The following is a 20,161-nucleotide window of genomic DNA, read 5'->3' as shown; positions in this document are numbered from 1 at the left end:
GATTCAACCCCTATTACGATTTGCAATATGATAACAATTTTGAGAACAATGGTGATGGGAAGAAGATTTGGTTTTGGGTGGCCCTATGGATCAATGAGAGTACACTCCAAGCTGTGTTTCCGATGTTAGCTAGGCTAGTTCCGAATATAGACATTACCGTGGATTGTTGCTTTTCCTTCTCAGGCGATACAGTTATTTATCCCCTACATGTTAAAAGGAATTCGAAGTATGGGGAAGGCAAAGAATTCATTCGGCTCTTAGGGCCTGTTTGGCCGGACCGATCCCACGGTATTAGGAGGGATGGGATCGCGATATCCCGAGATATGCATGACGAGCCAAACAGACCCAGTGAACTTGTCCTGGGATATAAGCAATCCCATGGATCTTAAAACAATCCACTGACATCACCATCATTACCTTAAAATCGATCCCATCCCTAGGTTGGACGGATTGGAAGGTAAAATCCCGAAATATGCTCCGCGTGCCAAATAGACCTAGTGAACTTGTCCCGGGATATAGCAATCCCATGGATCTTAAACCAATCCACTGACACCACCATCATTACCTTAAAATCCATCCCATCCCTCCTAATCCCATGGGATTCGCATGGCCACACAGGCCCTTAGAGTGGCTTCACCATTTCAAGCCTTCTTCACGTAAGAGTGACTAGATGGCGTGGACCAAAGATAAGTTGGGTCAGTTCTTTATTTACTCCTTCCATAGGTTGTTGTGCGACCCCCCTTTGGGTGAGAGCAATGGTCACACATCCAACGTCTGGTTCTGTGGTGCCACTCCCAATGTTGCGTCTTTCGCTTGGTTAGTGGGAAGGAATAGGGTACTTACAATTGACAATCTACAAAAAAAAAAAAAAAAAGGATCAATGATGATTTCCAATTGTTGCGTCATGTGTATGCGAGATGTGGAGTCAATAGATCATTTGTCCATCCATTGCGCGTTTGCTCAGAAGGTGTGGGAGAGATTTCTCGTCTTCTTTAAAATGTCATGGGTGATGTCAGATCCATCAGTGGCCTTTTCCTTGCTTGACACGAGGGAGGGGTTGGGAAAAAGAGAGAGTGGTGTGGATGTTGGTTTTGTTGGTAGTAATTTCGGCTCTTCAGGGTGAGAGGCATAATAGGCGCTTCCAAAACAAAAGTGAACAGCTATGGATGTTTATAAGAGGGCAAAGCTAGATGTAATAAGTTGGGTATCTTGTATAAAGGCCCCTGACCATAGTGATTGGTCCTTGTTGTCTAGGCTTTAGCTATCATATTTCGCCTTCTCTTTGGTGCTTTCTTTAACAAAAATTTATGCTACCTTTCAAAAGAAAAAAAAAATGATGAATGTGTTGTCCAAGGTGAAGATAAATGTGATGTGATGACTGATGATTTCCAAGTGAAGTTGGTGATACATTTCTTGCAATTGGGCCACAGCAAGCGAGACATTATTAATACACACACACACACACACACACACACACACACACACACACACACTTAAGGTCAACAAATAGGAAAGTACTCATCAAAGGATGAGAGTGACAATGCACTTTCAAGGTGGAACCAAGGAAAGGTTCGATCAGTTTGGCAATCTTCATGTAGGGCCACATCGTAGGGTTTCAGATAATTTGAAGTTGTACCGCTCAAGAGTTAGGCTACCTTTAGCTGGTATGGACCAAAAGAATGGGCGAGAAGCTAAACTTGATCTTCCTCAAGGTACAAATGGCTTATTCAAACCCTAGTCGAAAGCGTCTTAGTTCGTGGTAGTGGTACTACAATCGAGGGTTTGAGGTGAAGATCGGGAAAAAGACACAGTACTGGGAGAGCAAGTTTGCAAGAGAAAATAAACACATTTTGCTAGAAAATGGAAGATAAGATCACTCAAGGAGTCAAGGTAAGATGCATTAAGGTACTGAGGGGCTGGAGTAATAGTGGGGTTTGCTTTGATGCAAGCATCAAGGTAACTTGGTTTGAGCATGCAAGTATGTCGGTTAGTATTGGCTAGATTCTTAAGATGGGTGAGCTAGGCAAGCACCAGGAAGCAGGCAAAGTGTGTTGCATGATGTAGAACATGAAGCCTCATGCAACAGTGAGTATCTTAAGACCATGTCAGAATTGTTTGGATGATGGAGCAAAAGTCAACAAGTAGAGAATGATGTAAGGTCAAGATTTGAGGTGAGTGCCCATGGCAAGGGAAATCATTAAGAATTAGGAAGGGCATTCCAAGGATTAGTACCAACTGAGGAAATAAAAGGATTTGCGTCTTTTCTATTCAATTATCCATGGGAAAATTATTGGAATGTGCAAAGGATGCATTATAACATTCGAGGTATTTAAGCGGACGGAAGTGTCAATTTTAAGTTTTGGGTTGCCAGCATTATAACATTCGAGGTATAGGATCCGTAGCAATTGCACCAACTCACAAGGAGCAAGCAGCATGTAGATGAAGAATAAAGAGGTCTTGAAGTAAACTTCAAGGCAAATACATATGAACATTAAGGTACACGAATGAAGCCTCAAGGTTTGTCGGCTTTAGCGTATGGTATCGAGGCTTCGCTTGTTTAAGAGATGGGAACTAACATGGGAATAGGGAACAACATGGTAGCTCATGTACCACCAAAAAGAGTTGTGTGGATGGTGAAGATAAAGTTGAAGCTACAATGAAAGGGCCATTGCACAAGGAGGGATATGCTGATGGTGAAGATGGAGTAGCCAAAGAATAAGTGTTGCACATTGGGAGTCAGCTGATGGGTAGATTAACTTGATCAATGTAGGTGTCAAAGTTATAAAGTGAAACTTTGTCACAGCATTTTTTACTGTGGCCATGAGACATGGTTGTGATTGGGACTATTGACTGTTAGCCCACAAGGAGATAAAGTACAATGATTATGCTTTTCTAGCACCTTTAGGAGCTCTTGGCAGCTAAGTGGTGCTGATAGGTTATGGTATATAACTAGGGTCAGAAGCATGGGTGTAAGACCAAGCAAGCACCATCAGGCATACATGTAATGTAGAGCACTAGGTCACATGGGAACCCTCTTCGTCTCCCTTGCCGCTAACAATTTGGCATGGGATGATGTCATGCACATGACTGAGATGACATGCAGTTGGGGTGTCGAGCGAAACGTTTCGTTTGGACCAGGCAGGGCATTAAACATGAGGTTGGTGGTGAATGTCGAGTATGCAAGTGGTGAATGCTGCTTGGATTCAGTTTCTCCAATGGTTGGTGTCATTGTGTTGATGTTGTACAGTGGCATACATTCAGCTGGGTTCCAAAGACGGCATTGGAAGAAAGTGTTGAAGTCCGACTTGGAATTAAAAATGCCTATGGCTATAGAGCAGAAAATATTCTCATGGTTAATTGGGAGATCTGCAAGGTGGGAGACTTGCACTATCATTTTTGTACAATGAAGAATTGGGTCCAGCTATGTGCTATATATGCAAGATAGATTTTGGTGAAAAGAGACAAATGGACCAAAGAGCTGGTGAAGTGGATTTTAGTTAACTTGTAAGTTGTAATGCACAAGATGTCTATGAGGCAGATCATGGTAGTTGGCTTGTATCACACAATGGTGCCCACAAGGTCGAGCTTCATCAGTTGGCTTGTAATACATGGAATCGCCCATGTGATTTAAGGTTAGTGGACTACTTAATCGACAGATTCGAGTTTTGAACAAACATCATGGGTGAGGCTTTGCTGCAATATGTGAGCCTGGGGAGATCCTTGGTGTGCAACGGAGATTGAGCACCATTAGTTGGCAGACAACTAAATCGGCGGTTTGGATTTGAGTAAGCATCATGTTGCAGTGTTGTAGGACTCAGTAATGAAGGCACAGGGCAGAGCATCATGGGTATTCCGATTGCCATGGAGCTTGTTGGACAAATCAATTGGTTCAGTCATGTTCTTACGTGAGGGTGTGTAAGCGTGGGATGACATAGGCTTACATTGAGTAGGGTTAAGTTGCAGCACGGGCATCTACAAGGGGTTGAGATGGGTGTAAGTTGGTTGAAAACACTGAGGTAAGTTCCAAGCAAACCTAAGAAGCATACGTACAATGAAATGCCAATGTAGAGAAGGTCCAAATCCATATGTTGCAATCTTATTGCATAAAAAACTTTCTTGTCTGGAGCTATAAATTTGATTGCGTATGACATTGATATGCATCAAATGTCAGGAAAAAATCATGAAAAACTTGCTTATAGTCCTCGTGCTTCTCTATTTGTTCTCAACCATGAGACTAGGTAGAAATGGGTCAGCTCTAGAACTTTCAGCAGTGTCTGAAAGAACATTGTTTTGTTATATGGCTTCTTGCCATTGACTTGGAAAAAGGTCATTCATATGCACGAATATCCAATGTGGCTTCTGTGCAATGGAGGATAGTCTCGGCTTTAGCAAGTGTATCCGCTACGTTAGAGGGCCTCACTAAACCCTCAAGCGTGCAACCCCCATAAATAGTACTGCAAACAAACATAGGTGACATTAGCCATTTGAGGATCTATGTTTATAAGCTACAAATTTACCAAAATTTGAATAACTCCGTTCACATAGACTAATAGAGATGCATAAATCTAAAGGAATATTATTAAAGAAACCACCATATAGTTGCTCGGGGATGTATAAAGGATTTATTAAAAACGGGCAGATATATCAATCAATTTATGTAAAGAACTTCCTTCTAAATTAGTGCTTAGCATTAAAATTGTTTGATATAACAAGATAAATTAGCCATAAGATTCCCAGGCCACTTTGTCTTAACAAGCTAAGAAGTTGTTTCCAAAGCGACAATAAAACAATTCTGCGAGAATGACTGCACCATTGTCATTCCAAATAAGTCAGCAACCAATTCAACAACAATGCTAATGAAATGTAACTTCAAAACTCTCCAACAAATTTTTAGTGGAAAAATAGAAATCATTCCTCTTCTTTTTTTAAAGGGTCAAAACCCCCAAGTTATATGGACATTTTTGGTCACAAAGTCAACAGCATTTTAGTCTTTAAGAGTCAACTGGCCAGCTCTGGCCATGATTTTAAGTTAAAAAAGCTGAACATGAGCAACAAGTCAGCATCGTGTCCCACAGCAGTCCGTTTACAGAAGCAACAGGACCCACCTGCCAGTTGTTGAACCCATGCAATATAAAGATGGGTCCTACCATTTCATGGGTGAGTCCCATGTCTTCAGTCAGACGGTGTCTGCAGACTACCATCCACCTCCCATTTATTCTGAATGACTTGCCTCTGAGGGTATCATGCACTGATAGCTGGACAGTTTCAATGATCAAGTACAAATATCTAAGCTACCATTCCATATTCAAACATGGAATCCAAACTCACATTCAGATTGCAACTAGCCCAAGACCCAAACTGTTCCAACTTGACCAGCATAGTCCTTTTGTTCTCCACAGGGTCCAGATCAACTTGGTATAATATTATTTTCTTTTAATCCATGCGGTCAAAAGAATGCATTAAAAACACCACTCTAAAGTGTTAAAACATCGCAATCCATTGTAGGATAAGTTGAAATTATGGAAAGAAAAAAGGAAGAGAGAGAGAGAGAGAGAGAGAGAGCAAACAAATATTCTGCGATGCTTGTTATACATAAACCAACTGAAATCAGTGGATGAATATATTACAAGCCATCAAAAGCCATAGCAGCTACTTTGTTATTTTATTTTTTAAAATACATATTCGAACATTCAAAAGCATTCTTGGAACATCAAAACCATCATTTCTCACCGGAATCAACCCCACAACAAATAGAAGAAAAATGGATGAGAAGAAAACTAGGGTTTACCAATAAAACGGCAATGTGTATAAATAATTCAAAAATGCAATTCACACATCAAAGAAACCCTAGAGGACGATACAATGACGGATGACAAAACCCTAATTCATAAAAGAAACTACAGCTGATGAAATCGCAAAATCTAATATCGCCGCGTTTGGGGTAGTAAAAGTGTTAAACAATGGTAACAGTCCTGAAAGCGGAAAACCCTAAAACGAATCAAGATTGCGGAGAAACGAGAATGAAATCAGAGAGAGGGAGAGAAATCTCACCTTCAATCAGAAACCTTTGTTCTTGAAAGCGCAAGCAAGAGTCGTGAAGTAGAGGACGTTGGGTTTGAAAGGTTCGCCATCGAGAGAGAGAGAGAGAGAGAGAGAGAGAGAGAGGGAGATGTTTCAGAGTCAGGCGCAGAGAAGAGGAGAGATTTCAAACCCAGGCAGAGACACCGGCAGCAGCATCTTTCCCCCTTGAGAAACGACGTCACTCGCACGTGGGGTAGACGAAAACGTGTTCGAGTTTGGAACCGCTCGTGAGGCGAACCCGGTTCCCCGATGTTTATTTGCCGTCCAACCTGTTCAGAAAACATAAATATCAGTGATCCAAAACTTACGTGGCCCAATAACTTTTCAAGAGTAAGTGCTCAACACCCATTGTTTCATGTGATGTGGGACACTTGAGCCTTCAATGTGCCTTCTTTTTTATATTGTGTCTTAAAATAATATACGAAAATGTATTAACGGCATTGGTAAAACATGTACATTAAAGTGGGTCACACAGAACTCTACTCACGTGGTCCAATCCCTACTTAGGTCTGACAGAGGTGAAAAGCATGCCACAGAAGATACTGTGAATTCAATTTCCATTATCCAAAACTTCAATGGAAGTTTTGAACCAAAGTAATATTATGTTTTACTTTCATCCATGTTCATGTGGTTTGAGGGTAAGATGGATGACAAATACACATCACGGTATGTCATGAATAAGTTGGATGGCAAATAAACATCACGGTATGCCTTGTAAACATTTCAATGTAGGGTGGTCCACTTTAGTTTTAGAAATGTTTCAATTTTGGATTCAATCTTTAAAATGAGTTGAAAAAACATATAGACGTAAAATAGTCCACTTAAACTTTGGATGTATTTCAATTTTGGGTAAAATCCTTCGATTGGGATGTAAAAATAGATGGGCTGATAAACCACATACATTCAGGATGAGCTAACGGACTTGACTCAGTGAGATAGAACGTTCAGAGTTACTAGTAGGCGCTCCGATTTCCTGAAAAGCCAAACTACGTCGATCGTCGGGTGGGCCACATTGTGCACGTGCGGCCTGCCCTGTTATCAATTTTTCGGGAACTGAACACACGGTTGTAGGTGAACTCTCACCTGGAGTGCTCTTTTCTTTCAAGAATGTCACTTTTCGTAGAACATCCAAGCCTTCGAAAAGGTGGTCTGCGCTATAAAAAATTACCCGTAGTGAAAATCCGAACAATCCACCTATTGGATGGCCACTACGATACATGTGGTCGGATCATCATCTCTCCATTGACTTCAATGGTTTAGCCCGTTTGATAAATTGGCCATGATGTTTTTCCCCAAATGACCTTTTCGGTTGGGCCCACCTTTCGCAGAGATTGGACGGTCATCGCAAGTGACGCATTTGGAGGAAAGGGAAGCCTTGGCGTGTGGAAGTTCACGGCGAACAATGTGCGTGAATAAGTACCAAAAAAACACAGCGTGCGGGAGCATTCCTCCTTTTTTAGACTCGCCGCCAGTTGTTCGAAACGGACGAGAATTGCCCGTGCTCCCGCCCACAGGAAGTTCCGGTGGTCGGAACCTAAATGGAGTCCACAGAGATTCCGGTGAGAAATCCACTCAGTTCATCAGTTTCTAAATATAACAATGGTACAGTAATTTAAATATCAGGAAGTTCCAAATCTTATATGGGCCACACAATAAGAAACAGTAGAATGGGAATGTCCACTGTTGAAACCTTCCTGAAACCGATCATTATGTTTATAAGCCATCCAAACCGTTCGTAAGATTATAACCACTGGGATAAACTGTAGGCACAGATATGATACTGATCCAATACTTTCATTGGCCCGCTAGGTTTCCAATGGTAGGTGTTCAATACCCACTGATTCATATGGCATGGTCCACTTGAGTTTTCAAGTGTTGATTTTTGAACTCTTATCCTATCGTGGGCCTGAGAAACTGATAGACAGTGGATTTCTCGGGGTCATTTCTATTAGCCCCATCGGCTTTCAGGTAGGATCAGTTGGAAATCAAGAACTTTGATTTTGTTCGGCCAAATTTGGCTAAGTTAACTAACAACTTTACAAGAGAAATGCACACATGGAAATAGCCACACGTCCAGTTAGTCAGCGAGTGAGGCCCATTATTGTATAAACATGACATCTCACCTGTCTAACAAGGTTGTTTCTCCATAAAAACAAGTTTGCTTTCATAACCATGTAAATCAAAACCTGAAAATGAGATTCCTTAAATGAATGTGGGACCTTTTCCTTCTTTCTTTTGGTGGTTGTTTTTATTTTTTATTTATGTGCTTTGTTGTTTGGTTACATAAACCTGATTTTTTATGATGTGCTTGCCTGGTTGTTCCACTGAGTTGACTTTTGAGGCATTTCATTTTAACGACGGGACAATGTTGCTTCATGGGCGAAATATCATACAAACATTATAGTAGGCCCATATTCTAACTAGTTAGATGTGCAATTAGTCGTGTATGAGTATCTTTTTTAATTAAAAAATATTTTTAATAAGAGTGATAGAATTATAGACGTTAGATCATGTGACTAAGGTTCATCGAGGGGGTGTTTGGATTGTAAGTTTTTAAGATTAAGCGACTTATGTCTCAGGTAACTTATCTTAGTTTTTACTTATCAAGTATATAAGTATGTTCGGTAAATAACATATTTTTTTGTTTCTCCTATCTTTCATTTCTATATCCCTTTTTTCAGCAACTTATGAAAAATAAAAAACGCAATACAAAATAATTGAAATGATTAAGTAATTTTACGTAAAAAAAGTTACTTATAACTAATTATGAACCTAACTTTCTTATCTTGAATAGGTTATTTATTTACTACTGTAAGTAGAAAAAGTAATTTACTTGGTTAGAATTATTAAACCAAAGTGTTATTGTAAGATAAGTAAATGAATGTGGGACCTTTTCCTTCTTTTTTTTGGTGGTTGTTTGTATTTTTTATTTATGTGCTTTGTTGTTTGGTTACATAAACCTGATTTTTTATGATGTGCTTGCCTGGTTGTTCCACTAAGTTGATTTTTGGGGCATTTCATTTTTAATAAATTTGATAGAATTATAGATGTTAGATCATGTGACTAAGGTTCACTGAGGGGGTGTTTGGATTGTAAGTTATCTAAGATTAAGCTACTTATGTTCCAGGTAACTTATCTTAGCTTTTACTTATTAAGTATATAAGTCTGTTTGGTAAATAACATATTTTTTAATTTTTCCTATCTTTCATTTCTATATCCTTTTTTTCAGCAACTTATGAAAAATAAAAAAACAAAACAAAATAACTAAAATGATTAAGTAATTTTACGTAAAAAAGTTACTTATAACTAATCATAAACCTAACTTACTTATCTTGAATAGATTATTTATTTACTGCTATAAGTAGAAAAAGTAATTTACCTAGTTAGAATTATCAAACCAAAGTGTTATTGTAAGATAAGTAATTTTCCTCCCGCTTATTTTTGAACACTTTATCCTCTCATGGGCTTGAAAAACTGATGGATATAGTGGATTTCTCTAATTCATTTTTATGAGCCTGTGTAGCTTCTGACTATAGGAGCTTCTAGGTAGGGGCACTGGCACAAGGATTCGTTGGAAATCAAGAACTTCGCCTTGTTCAGCCAATTTTGGATAAGTTAACCAACAACTTTAAAAGAGAAATGCCCACTTGGAAATAGCTACAAGTCACTTGATGCTCGTTATCATATTCACATGACATCTCGCCCATCTAACAAGGTTGTTTCTCCATGAAAACAAGTTAGCTTTCAAACCATGATCCAAACATGAAAATGAGATTCCTCAAATGAGGTGGGGTTTTTATTTGTCTTTTTCGGTGGTTATTTGTATTTTTTATTTACATGCTCTGCCGGTTAGTTCCATTAACCTGATTTTTATGATGTGCTTGCTTGATTATTCCGCTGACTTGATTTGTGGGGCATTTCATTTTAACGACGGGACAATGTTTTTCACGTTGAAATATCATACAAACACTATAGTAGGCCCCATATTCTAACTAGTTAGATGTACCATCAGCTGCGTATAAGTGTTTTTCTAATTAAAAAAATTAATAAAAAAGTTAGAATTATAAACATTAGATCATGTGACTAAGGTTCACCAAGGGGGTGTTTGGATTGTAAGTTACTTAAGATCAAGCCACTTATTTCTCAAATAATTTATCTTAGTTTTTACTTATCAAGCATATGAGTATGTCTGGCTTCTCCTCTCTTTTGTCTCTCTACACCTTTCTTCAGCAACTTACGAAAAAGAAAAAAGAAAAAAGAAAAAAGAAAAAACTAAAGTGATTAAATAATTTTAATTAATAAAAAAGTTACTTATAACTAATCATGAACCCAACTTACTTATCTTAAATAGTTAACTAATCTACTTATGTAAGTAGGAGGAGTAATTTACGTGGTTATAATTATAAAACGAAATTGCTACTTTTGAATCATGAGTAAGCCAAAAAAAATTCAGCTGCTAGATGTTTCAAGATAAAGATTAGAATTATTTTCTTTCTCCACTCAATAATAATTGTCCATTTTCTATGCCATTGGTTGGATGTTTAAAATCATCATATTGGCATAAATTCCATATCATGGTTTGCTTGTACTTGCATGACTGACAATCACATTGGTGATGGGTCACCCAAGTGCTTCCAAAGCACTAGAAGTTAATTGTGCTCCTGGTTCAATTAGGAAACATGGACGGTCCAATCCATTAATATAGGCCATTAATTAGATCCGGCACACATTGCATGGCCTACCATACAAACATCATGTCACTCTGACGAATATGAACCATTTGATCAATGGCCTTTAAAATGAACAGTGAAGATAAATTTTATATATAAAAAAGGTCCAATCAACAATTGTATCAAAATATTTGTTAGTGTAGATCATACATTGCTAATGACCCTAAATAATCAATTTCGTTAGGCAATTTTAACCATCGCATCCATGCTTTAGAAAATAAATGATTTTAGAGAACACCAAATCAAAGTTGGATTAGATCATTTAGTTAGTATGATTTTTGTAAGATAACTTTATAAATGTATTCTAGATTTCATGGACAGTTTAGATTGATCAAATGGACAGTCCAAGTGAACCGGTGCTACTAAGAGGACTATAGCTTGCTGTGCTTTGAGAGCACTAGAGCATCTCTATATATAATATGTACTGGCTGGGGTAGCTGAGGTTGAGCACAAAATCATTCAAGCCTATCTAAGCCTAATATTGTACTAAAATTGTTCCGAGTTTAATATTTAAGTCCAAGCACATCTCATGGCTTAAAAAAAACATATTCAAATCTAATTCAAATACCTGCCTAACCCAAAAGCCCCCGAGCAGCTAGAATAGACCCGGCATGGCACATAGCCCTATTCACGGTCCATCTCTGGATGCGAGTCCTTTCTCACTGGCTGTCTGTGCGCGTGTGGCCTAATGCATGAAGGGAATTTGCTGGGAGCTGGTGCAACAAAAAGCTCTATCGAACCCACCCTAATATGTGTGTGACATCCACTCTATTCATTTTTAGGCGGCAATTCAAGTTAGGACGTGAGGCTAAAAATTAAGCTTATCAAACTCAAGTGTGGTGCGCCAGAGGAAAAAGTGAGGATGCATGTACTTACCATTGAAAATTTGAAATCATTCCATTTATCTATTGGACTCACCTATGAACGGATTAGATGGCACATATATCTCATAGTGGCCCCACTAAGGTTTCAATGGTGCGTATCCCTGCCCCCACTTTGCTCGGGATTTCAAGGGCCTGATTTTTAGACACGCATCCTATGATGGACCCATGGATTTATTTTTTTATTTTTGCACCTAAAATGGACGCGGATTAGGTACTGACATTGATCTTGCTACTGAAGTGGTATCACCAAGTTATGTGGGCTCTACCATGATGCACGTGTTGTATCATACAATGCATCCATTTTGAGAGATCATTTTAAGACATGAGACAAAGAAAATGATGCAAATTCAAAACTCAAGTGGACCCACCATAGAAAATAGTAGTGATTGAACAAGTACAATAAAAATTGCTCAGGTGAACGGAAGTTTTCGATCAAGTTGATAATTGTGTTTTACTTTAGTTCATATTTGTATTAACTTATTAAAGCACTGGATCTCAAATAAACATTATGGTGGGCCCTAGGAAGGTTTCACCACTGGGTGTTACTATCCCACTGTTTCCTAGGTTGTGTCTACTTTAGCTTTTATATTTCTCATTCATTAGCTCATGACTTAAAATAATCTTTTCAAATGAATGGGTGGTGTGGATACAACATAGTGCATTGCAGTGAGGCTCACAGAAGTTGATGACGTTCTTCATTGGGGCCTGTTTGGCCAGGTGCATTAGGTGGTATTAGATGGAATGGTATTCATAATCCCATCTAATACATCTGGTTGACATATTTGGAATGGAGGATTAAAATCATTTTAAGTTTGGTGCCCAAACACATGATTATGGGTAGGATTTTGCCATCCCTTGTTGATTCTCCAAATCCCATCTCCACGAGTTGTAAAGGAAGGGTGGGGCCTCCACTCGTGGGTCCCAACTTGATGTGTACGTTTCATTTAAGCTGTCAATCCAATTTTTCATTTTGTTTTATCCTTAAAACTCAAAAATGAAGTCTATCCTCATCTTAGTGGGCCATAAAGACCGGAAAACTCTTACCTCACACTCGCACGCATAGAATTTTATAGTGGGTTTTTACTTATGGGACCCATAATGAGGTAGTTGTTAGATCCACACCATCCACCTCTTTAATTAGGTTATTTTGACCACTGGAACAAAAAATCAAGCTGATCCAACTATCAGTGGACCACACTATAGGTGACGGTGGGTTGGTAAGACCCACTCATGTCACTGCTCGCTGAGGTAGGGTGGGGTGTCCCACTCGTGACCTCGCCTTGATGTATATGATATATCCACACTGTACACCGGTTTCTCTATATCATTTTAGGCCATGGGCCAAAAAATGAGGCAGATTCAAGTGGCCACATAGAAGGAAATGAACTCCTACTATTGAAACTTTTCAAGGCTCTCTGTGGGGTTCCTGATTATCCAAACCAATCAAAGTTAGGATTCATAAGACTCGCTCGAGCTGACCTACTTGGTGAACAGGTTGGATTGTCCAAATGGAGCCCACCTCGATGGTGACAAAAAAAATATAAAAATGATTTATACATTTGCAATCCCATGATTTATCTTTCCCAAACAGGATTTGGCTCCAATCTTGCTGGATAAAAGTTACTCCCATATCCTCCAAGCATGTCATTAAAAAGCATGCGATACACTCAATCCAATCCAGAGACAACACCTTATATATGCATTTAATGCTACTTTTCAATTCCATCAAGCTCAATCCCACCTAACGCAGGTGGCCAAACGGGCCCTCAGTGATTCTGGCTACTCAACCCGTCAGTAACGGAAGCGGATTGGCCGGTGTACCACACAGCAGATATATAGCTGCTGTAGGTACTTGTCGTGAGACGAAGATCACTGATGCTTAGAGGTGGGCATCGGACCGAGTCAGATCGGATTCGGCCCAACCCGACTAGATTCGAAATTTGTAGAACCTGATCCGAACTCGTTCCGATCCGGGACCGAGTTTGGATCATCTAATTCGAACAGATTCGAACATTTGTTGACCTAAATCGATCCGGGTCCGACCCGGTCAGGAAAACCGAGTCGGATCAGATTGGGGAAAGCTTGAATCGTTCGTTTTTTCCAACGACATTAAAATCATTATATCAGTGTTCCGTATGGTGTGATCTACTTGATTATTGAATTCAGTTAAAATTTAGTATCAACTCCTTAAATGATCTGAAAAAACTGATGGACGGTGTAGATAAACCAAAAAAATTCATGATGGGCCCACATAGTTTACCCAGTTAAATAAAAACTATTGGTATGTAGCTTCTTGAAGAAGCTTCACACCGGTGATATAGCTTCTTAGAGAAGCTTTATAAATGCTATTTGTAGCTAGCACCAGCTAGCCTATGAAATTGGTCCGTGTAGTATACTCTTATTGTGCCGAGTAAACTCGATTGGACCCACTGTGAATGCATGTGGTTTATCCATGCCGTCCATTCGTTTTTCTAGATCATTTTATGGGTTCAATCCAAAATTGATGTATACACAAAGTTTAAGTGGGCCATACCACTGGAAAAAGTGAAACTATTGATTTCAACTATTGAAATTTTTTTAAGGCCCCCAGTATGTTTATTTGTCATCCAACCTGTTCATAAGATGAGAAGGACATGGATGAATGAAAAACACAAATATCAGCTTGATCTAAAACCTCTGTTGTCCCTAAGAATTTTTCAACGGTAGATTTTCAATTCACACAGTTTCCGGTGGTGTGGTCCATTTGAGGTTTGGATATAATCCATTGTTGGTATAAAGACCAAAAATTATGTGTTAAAAGAAATGGACGGAGTGGATACAACGCACGACTGACACAGTGGCCCACGGAGTTTACTTAGTACGCTTACCGTACTGAGTTACTCAGTACGCAGTTCGCTTCCCTACTCCCTAGCCTATTGGCTACGTGTTGTGGGAAGACAGCACTGACACTCCTCGATCTCCGAGTTGTGAGAACGGTTCAAAGGAGATCAATGTTACATCTTATGTGGGCCCCATAGTGATGTATTTATTATATCTACACCGTTCATCTATTTTTAGAGATGATTTTAGAGCATTATCCAAAAAAAATGAATCATATCCAAAGATCATCTGAACCACACCATAAATAGCAATAGAGATAATGATTTTCATCATTAAAAAATTTGTAGGGCCCACTATAACGTTTATTTTACATCCAATCTGTTTATAAGGTCACAAGTAACTGAATGAATAGGAAAAATAAATTTCATAAGATCTTAAGTACCAAATGAAGAGGAAAAACAAATTTTGATCCAAAATTTAATATGACCCTAGAAAGGGTTTCAATGGCAGACGTTGAATCACCTACTAATTTTTGAAGTGTGGTCAAGTTGAATGCTAGATCTGTCTTATTTTTTGTCTGAAGCCTTAAAATAAGCTGATCAAATGGATGGATGATTTGGATATAATACATACCTCGTGATCAGACCCGTTACACCGGCCGATCCAATCAATCTTCTTCCGTCAACTTTGGGTATAACTGTCAACCTGCTACGAGTATGACTCTCTCTCTTTCGAATTAAACTATATACCATTTCTCTGTATATATTCCTCTCCAACAGAGAAATACCATGAAGCTACAAAACCCAACAGCAAAAAAAAAGAATTTGATCTATCAAAGAACATTTAATTAGCCTTCCTTTCTTCTTACTTTTTTTCTTCAACAGAGACAGAGAGGCAAATATAAAGAGAAATAGATAGATATAGAGATAAAGTTGGACGAGACTTTTTGGTGCCGAACGAAAAGCCTAGGCGATGAAATTTTTGTTTAGATATATATTTACATCCAGGTTGGGTCGGGTCGGGTCGGGTCGGACCATTTTGGTTCGAGTTTTCGGATCGGTTCTGTCCGGATACACCTCTATCCGAACCTGACCCGAAAATGATCGGATCTAGATTGGCAAACTCGATCAGGGCCGATCTAAGCTGTCGGTTCTGTTCGGAACGGTACCGAGTTGGGTCGGATCCACCGAATCGGGTCCAATATGCCCACCTCTACTGATGCTCCTCTAGCGCCGAGTTGTATGAACAGTTCAAAGGAGATCAAAATTACATGTCCCACAGTGGTGTATTTATTATATCTATACCGTTCATCTATTTTTAGAGATCATTTTAGAGAATTATTAAAAAAATATATCATATTCAAAGATCACGTGGATCACACCATTAAAAGAAGCGGAAATAATGATTTTCAACGTTAAACAATTTATAAAGCCCACCATAACGTTTATTTTCTATCCAATCTGTTCATAAGATTAAAAAGACATAAATTAAGAGGAAAAATAAATTTCATATTGATCCAAAACTTCTGTGACCCCAAAAAAGGTTTCAATGGTAGATGTTCAATCCCTCACTGCCTTTTGAAGTGTGGTCCAGTTGATGGTTAGATCTGTCTTAATTTTCGTTTCAAGCCTTAAGACGAGCTCGCCAAATGAATGGACGGTTTGGATATAACACATACCTCATTATTAGACCCACATAACTTGCTGACGTCAACACAGCAGCAGCTATATAAACGGCGTGAGGTACACTAGCCAATCCGCTTCCGTCAGTAACTATCCGCGTCCTCCCTAAAACCGAAGAATACCCAGACAAGGATCGAAAACAGATTAGAATGGCCATGAAAGCAGCAGCAGAGAAATGGCTAAAAATCCCCTTAAGCAGCAGCATCTTCGGGAAGAGGCGATTTCTGCACAATGGCCCAGACACCGTAGAAGAGCTCCTAGATCGTCATCTCGTTAAGAAGCAACCACCGAATGGTGATGATGAGGAAGACAAGATTTTAGCCCGCCAGCGCCTGACCAGCACCCGCCGCGAGGCCCTCAGCCTCTACCGCGACATCCTCCGTGCCACCCGATTCTTCGCCTGGCCCAACGCCCGTGGCGTCCCCTGGCGCGATGTGCTCAGGGACAACGCCCGCCGCGAATTCGAGGAGGCCCGCTACGAGCGGGACCCGGAGATCGTCACCCGCCTCTTGATAGGTGGCCGGGATGCCGTCCAGGCGGCCCTCGACAAGCTCGTGGACCAACACAAACGGATGGCAGCGGGCGACGGTAAAAACGATCGCACATCGAAATAGAATCCTCTGTCTTGTTACTTTTTCTATTTGGTGTATAAAAAGGTATAACGTTTGGTATTGGAAATTGTTAATTGGAATTGATTGTATGTCAATTCGCCATTTTTTTTATTTTATTTTGTGTTAATTGCGCCCCCTTTTAAGATTAGAAATTGATGCCTTATACAGCGTGTGGATTACATTTGAATCCATTTCCTGTTTTTAGTATTAGGGTTTTAGAAGAGTAAAACTTTGATACTCTGGCAGAATGCGATAGATGATACACAGGCACTTAGAAATTATTTAGAAATTGCAGACATGGAATACAATTCATTCAGATTAGACTGTTGTCCATGTTTAGGTGAATCATGCTTATTAGATTATATATATAACTATCAGATTGGTAGACATTTGATGGATGGTTGAAAGTGAAAATTTCAAATGGTCCTATTTCAGCAAGCCAGTGCCCTTGAAAAAAAAAGGTTAGGATTGTTCAACCAATCTGATTTTGAGACTGTGACTAATAGACAACGGTATCAAGAATTTATTCAGTTTGATATGCATGAATATATGCATCCTTTCCTCGCTTTGCGAGTTTTCTAATAAAGTTGCTCTTACCTCTCCAAAAAAATTAATATATGCATCCTGTACAATTTCTGATACAGGCATTTCCAATGTGTCCAATTCTCTCACACATGTTCCCACCACCAAGACTACCCTAAATTCCCTTGTGAGCGAACCCCCAGTGGGCAGAGCTGAGCTCGGACACCAGTTATAATGAAAAGCTTTTGACATTGTTCCCTGTTTGTTTTGCTGCATTTGCCTCTTTTATTTTTTTATTTTTTGAGAATTAATGGAACTTATTCAGAAGGCAAAGGCCAGAGAAAAAAATGAGAAGAGAAACGAACAGAAAAATACAACAGCTGGAACAGTCAACACCGACAGAGCTCAAGACTCCGATTCCCTAAGAAGCAACCACATTTGCCTCTTTCATTCCCCTGTTTATCTCATTTTGTTATCCGACATGTGAACTCCTTTATCATGTTCCTCTTTGATGTTGGTTGGTTCCAACTAATGTTGATTTTTGTTTGTTAGATACTATTTTGGCATTATGTTGAGATGGATGAGGGGCAAGACAAAGATAGAATTAAAAATGAATGCATTTGAGGAAACTTAGGAGTAACACCAATTGGTAATATGATGAGGGAAAGTAGACTAAGATGGTTTGGTCATGTGCAACAGGGACAAAGAATTGCACCAGTTAGGAGTGAGTTGGTTCAAGTTGTAGGCTCTAAATTGGCAAGGGTAAAGCCCAAAAGGACGTGGGTGGAGGTAGTACGAAAGACTTGATGACCTATGGTCTAACTAAAGTTAAAGTCATGGTGCTCAATAGATTGGAATGGCAGAACAAGATTCTTTTGGCCGACCCTGATTAATTGGGATAAGGCTTAGATGATGATGAAATAATATTTCACATTCCAGGGGAAGGCTGCTATAGCTATTGAAATTTTGCAATCAGGATGTATATAGAACTATATGGTACATTGTGCTCTCCTGATATATCTTTCAGTTAAGGACATGTTCCCCTGATGCATGCACGCACACATCAAATGGTGTCAATTCTCAAGAAATACTTTAGGTATTCCATCTTCCGGTCTTTACAAAAAGAGATCGTTAAAGAAATCTTAAACGAAAGAGACTCCCTAATGGTCAGGGCTACTGGCAGTGGAAAGTCTTCATGGTATAGTGTTGCTTTTTCGAGAGGATTTAAATGAGGGGCATTTCTTATGTTTTTTGTATCCATGGCGAGTTCCAGAGCCTGGGTAAAAGAGGACGGTTGATGTTTAACAGGCTGTCAATCATAAAACCTTTGCCAATTTATGGCAGACTGTTTGCTAGGCTTGCTCTAAATTTCTCTCACTGTAGTTCCAAAAAAAAAAAAAAAAGAAGCTCCCATTGCATGGTCCCTCACCATAAATTGAACCAATCAACCTCTTAGCAGGCTCCTTCAGCTAGTATATCAGTCAGTCAGATGCTCAAAATTCCAAGAATAGTTTGTTGAGCCCCTGCAGATTTCTCCATTAAATGCAGCTTGCCATCAACTTCCTGGCATTTTACATAAAGATATGACTAGATATTAAACAATGCTTGGACTGAATGCTTGTATGGTAGCATTTGGGCTTTCAGTTTGTAGAAGTGGGGGCCCATGGTTCAGTGATCCAAGCCATTTATATGATGTGGACTGCCCAAGCACCAAAAATCCCCCGGATTGAAGATCCAAACCTGGCTGTCGAATATTTGGCTTTTGTTTGGTTAATAGTGAAACTTTGGTGTGGTTTCTTTATCAACCTTCTATTTCTTGGTCAACTATTACGAGTTAGTACTTTTCCTTCTCAACTGTCTATTTCTTGGCCAAGTGCTGAAGAGTTAGGATTGCCAATCTGGGAGATTTTTAGTGCGTGGACCATCCACATTGAAGTTCATTGTATCAACTGTTTGGACACTGAACCCTGGCCTCACTTGTACACACTGAAAGCCAGAATGTTGCTCTATGAACATTTGGCCCAAGCATTGTATAATGCTTAAAGATGATATCATTTCATGACTTCAATGCTCATATACTGCATATTTATGGTAATAAATTCATTCATTCATCCAAAAGGAAAAAGGCAAGAAATTCTACCTCATCCTTCATTGCCAACATTTGCATCTTATATGGTAAACATGCATTTCCCAAAACCCTCACCTTCAATTTGAGTGCAGTACTAAAAAAAGAAAAGCGATAGCCTGTAGTAAACAATATCAAGTGGTGTGGTGATAGATTCATAAATCCCCTTAATGCATGGGCATTTTCACACCGGGCTCGAGTGGGGTAGCCCGTGGGATGCATGGGCACACTCGGGGTGGGCAGCCTGTGTGAAGCAGGTGGTTTGTGCGAGGCGGGTGGCTCGTGTGAGGTGGAACCCATGTGATGCGGGGCCCACGAAGGGGGTTCAGCCGAGGTCCTAACCTATGGGATGCGGGGCCTGAGCTATGAGATAAAGGGATTGATTCCCTATGCTCTATCTGTTCGAGCTTTTAGAGCAAGTGGTTAGTTGTCTTGCATCAAAGTGGTATTAAAGCGGGGGAGGTCTCGTGTTCGAGACTCCTCACTAGGGGTGATTAATACAGGGACATTTTTACACCGGACTCAAGTTGGGTGACCTGTGGGTGCAGGGACTATGAGATAAAAGAATTGATTTGCTACACTCTATCAGTTCATTCGAGCTTTTAGAGCAAGTGGTTTGTTGTCCTGCATCACCCCCACTATAATCTTCAGTCTACTAACTTTAGAGATTGTCTTTGTGGCCTGATGATGTTATTTTTCACAAGGA

General features: G+C 39.6%; 2 protein-coding genes across 2 annotated transcripts in view; one reads left to right on the top strand and one right to left on the bottom strand.

Moving 5' to 3' along the window:
* The window catches only part of LOC131236513 (zinc finger CCCH domain-containing protein 55-like), a 32,190-nt gene extending 25,902 nt beyond the window's left edge, over positions 1 to 6,288 (bottom strand). The window contains exon 1 of the mRNA XM_058233754.1: positions 6,052 to 6,288. The gene's annotated coding sequence lies outside the window, so the exon portion shown is untranslated. The remainder of the gene's footprint in view (positions 1 to 6,051) is intronic.
* A 9,990-nt stretch (positions 6,289 to 16,278) lies between these two features.
* Positions 16,279 to 16,897, top strand: LOC131236511 (uncharacterized). Its single transcript, XM_058233752.1, has one exon. It carries the CDS (start codon positions 16,347 to 16,349, stop codon positions 16,809 to 16,811), a length of 465 nt encoding a protein of 154 aa, XP_058089735.1. The 5' UTR covers positions 16,279 to 16,346; the 3' UTR covers positions 16,812 to 16,897.
* Positions 16,898 to 20,161: the final 3,264 nt, after the last annotated feature.

This window comes from Magnolia sinica, chromosome 2, assembly GCF_029962835.1.
Source record: "Magnolia sinica isolate HGM2019 chromosome 2, MsV1, whole genome shotgun sequence".
Lineage (NCBI taxonomy): Eukaryota > Viridiplantae > Streptophyta > Magnoliopsida > Magnoliales > Magnoliaceae > Magnolia > Magnolia sinica.
The sequence above is the reverse complement of the archived record's forward strand: the minus strand, read 5'-3'. Positions and strand labels throughout refer to the sequence as shown.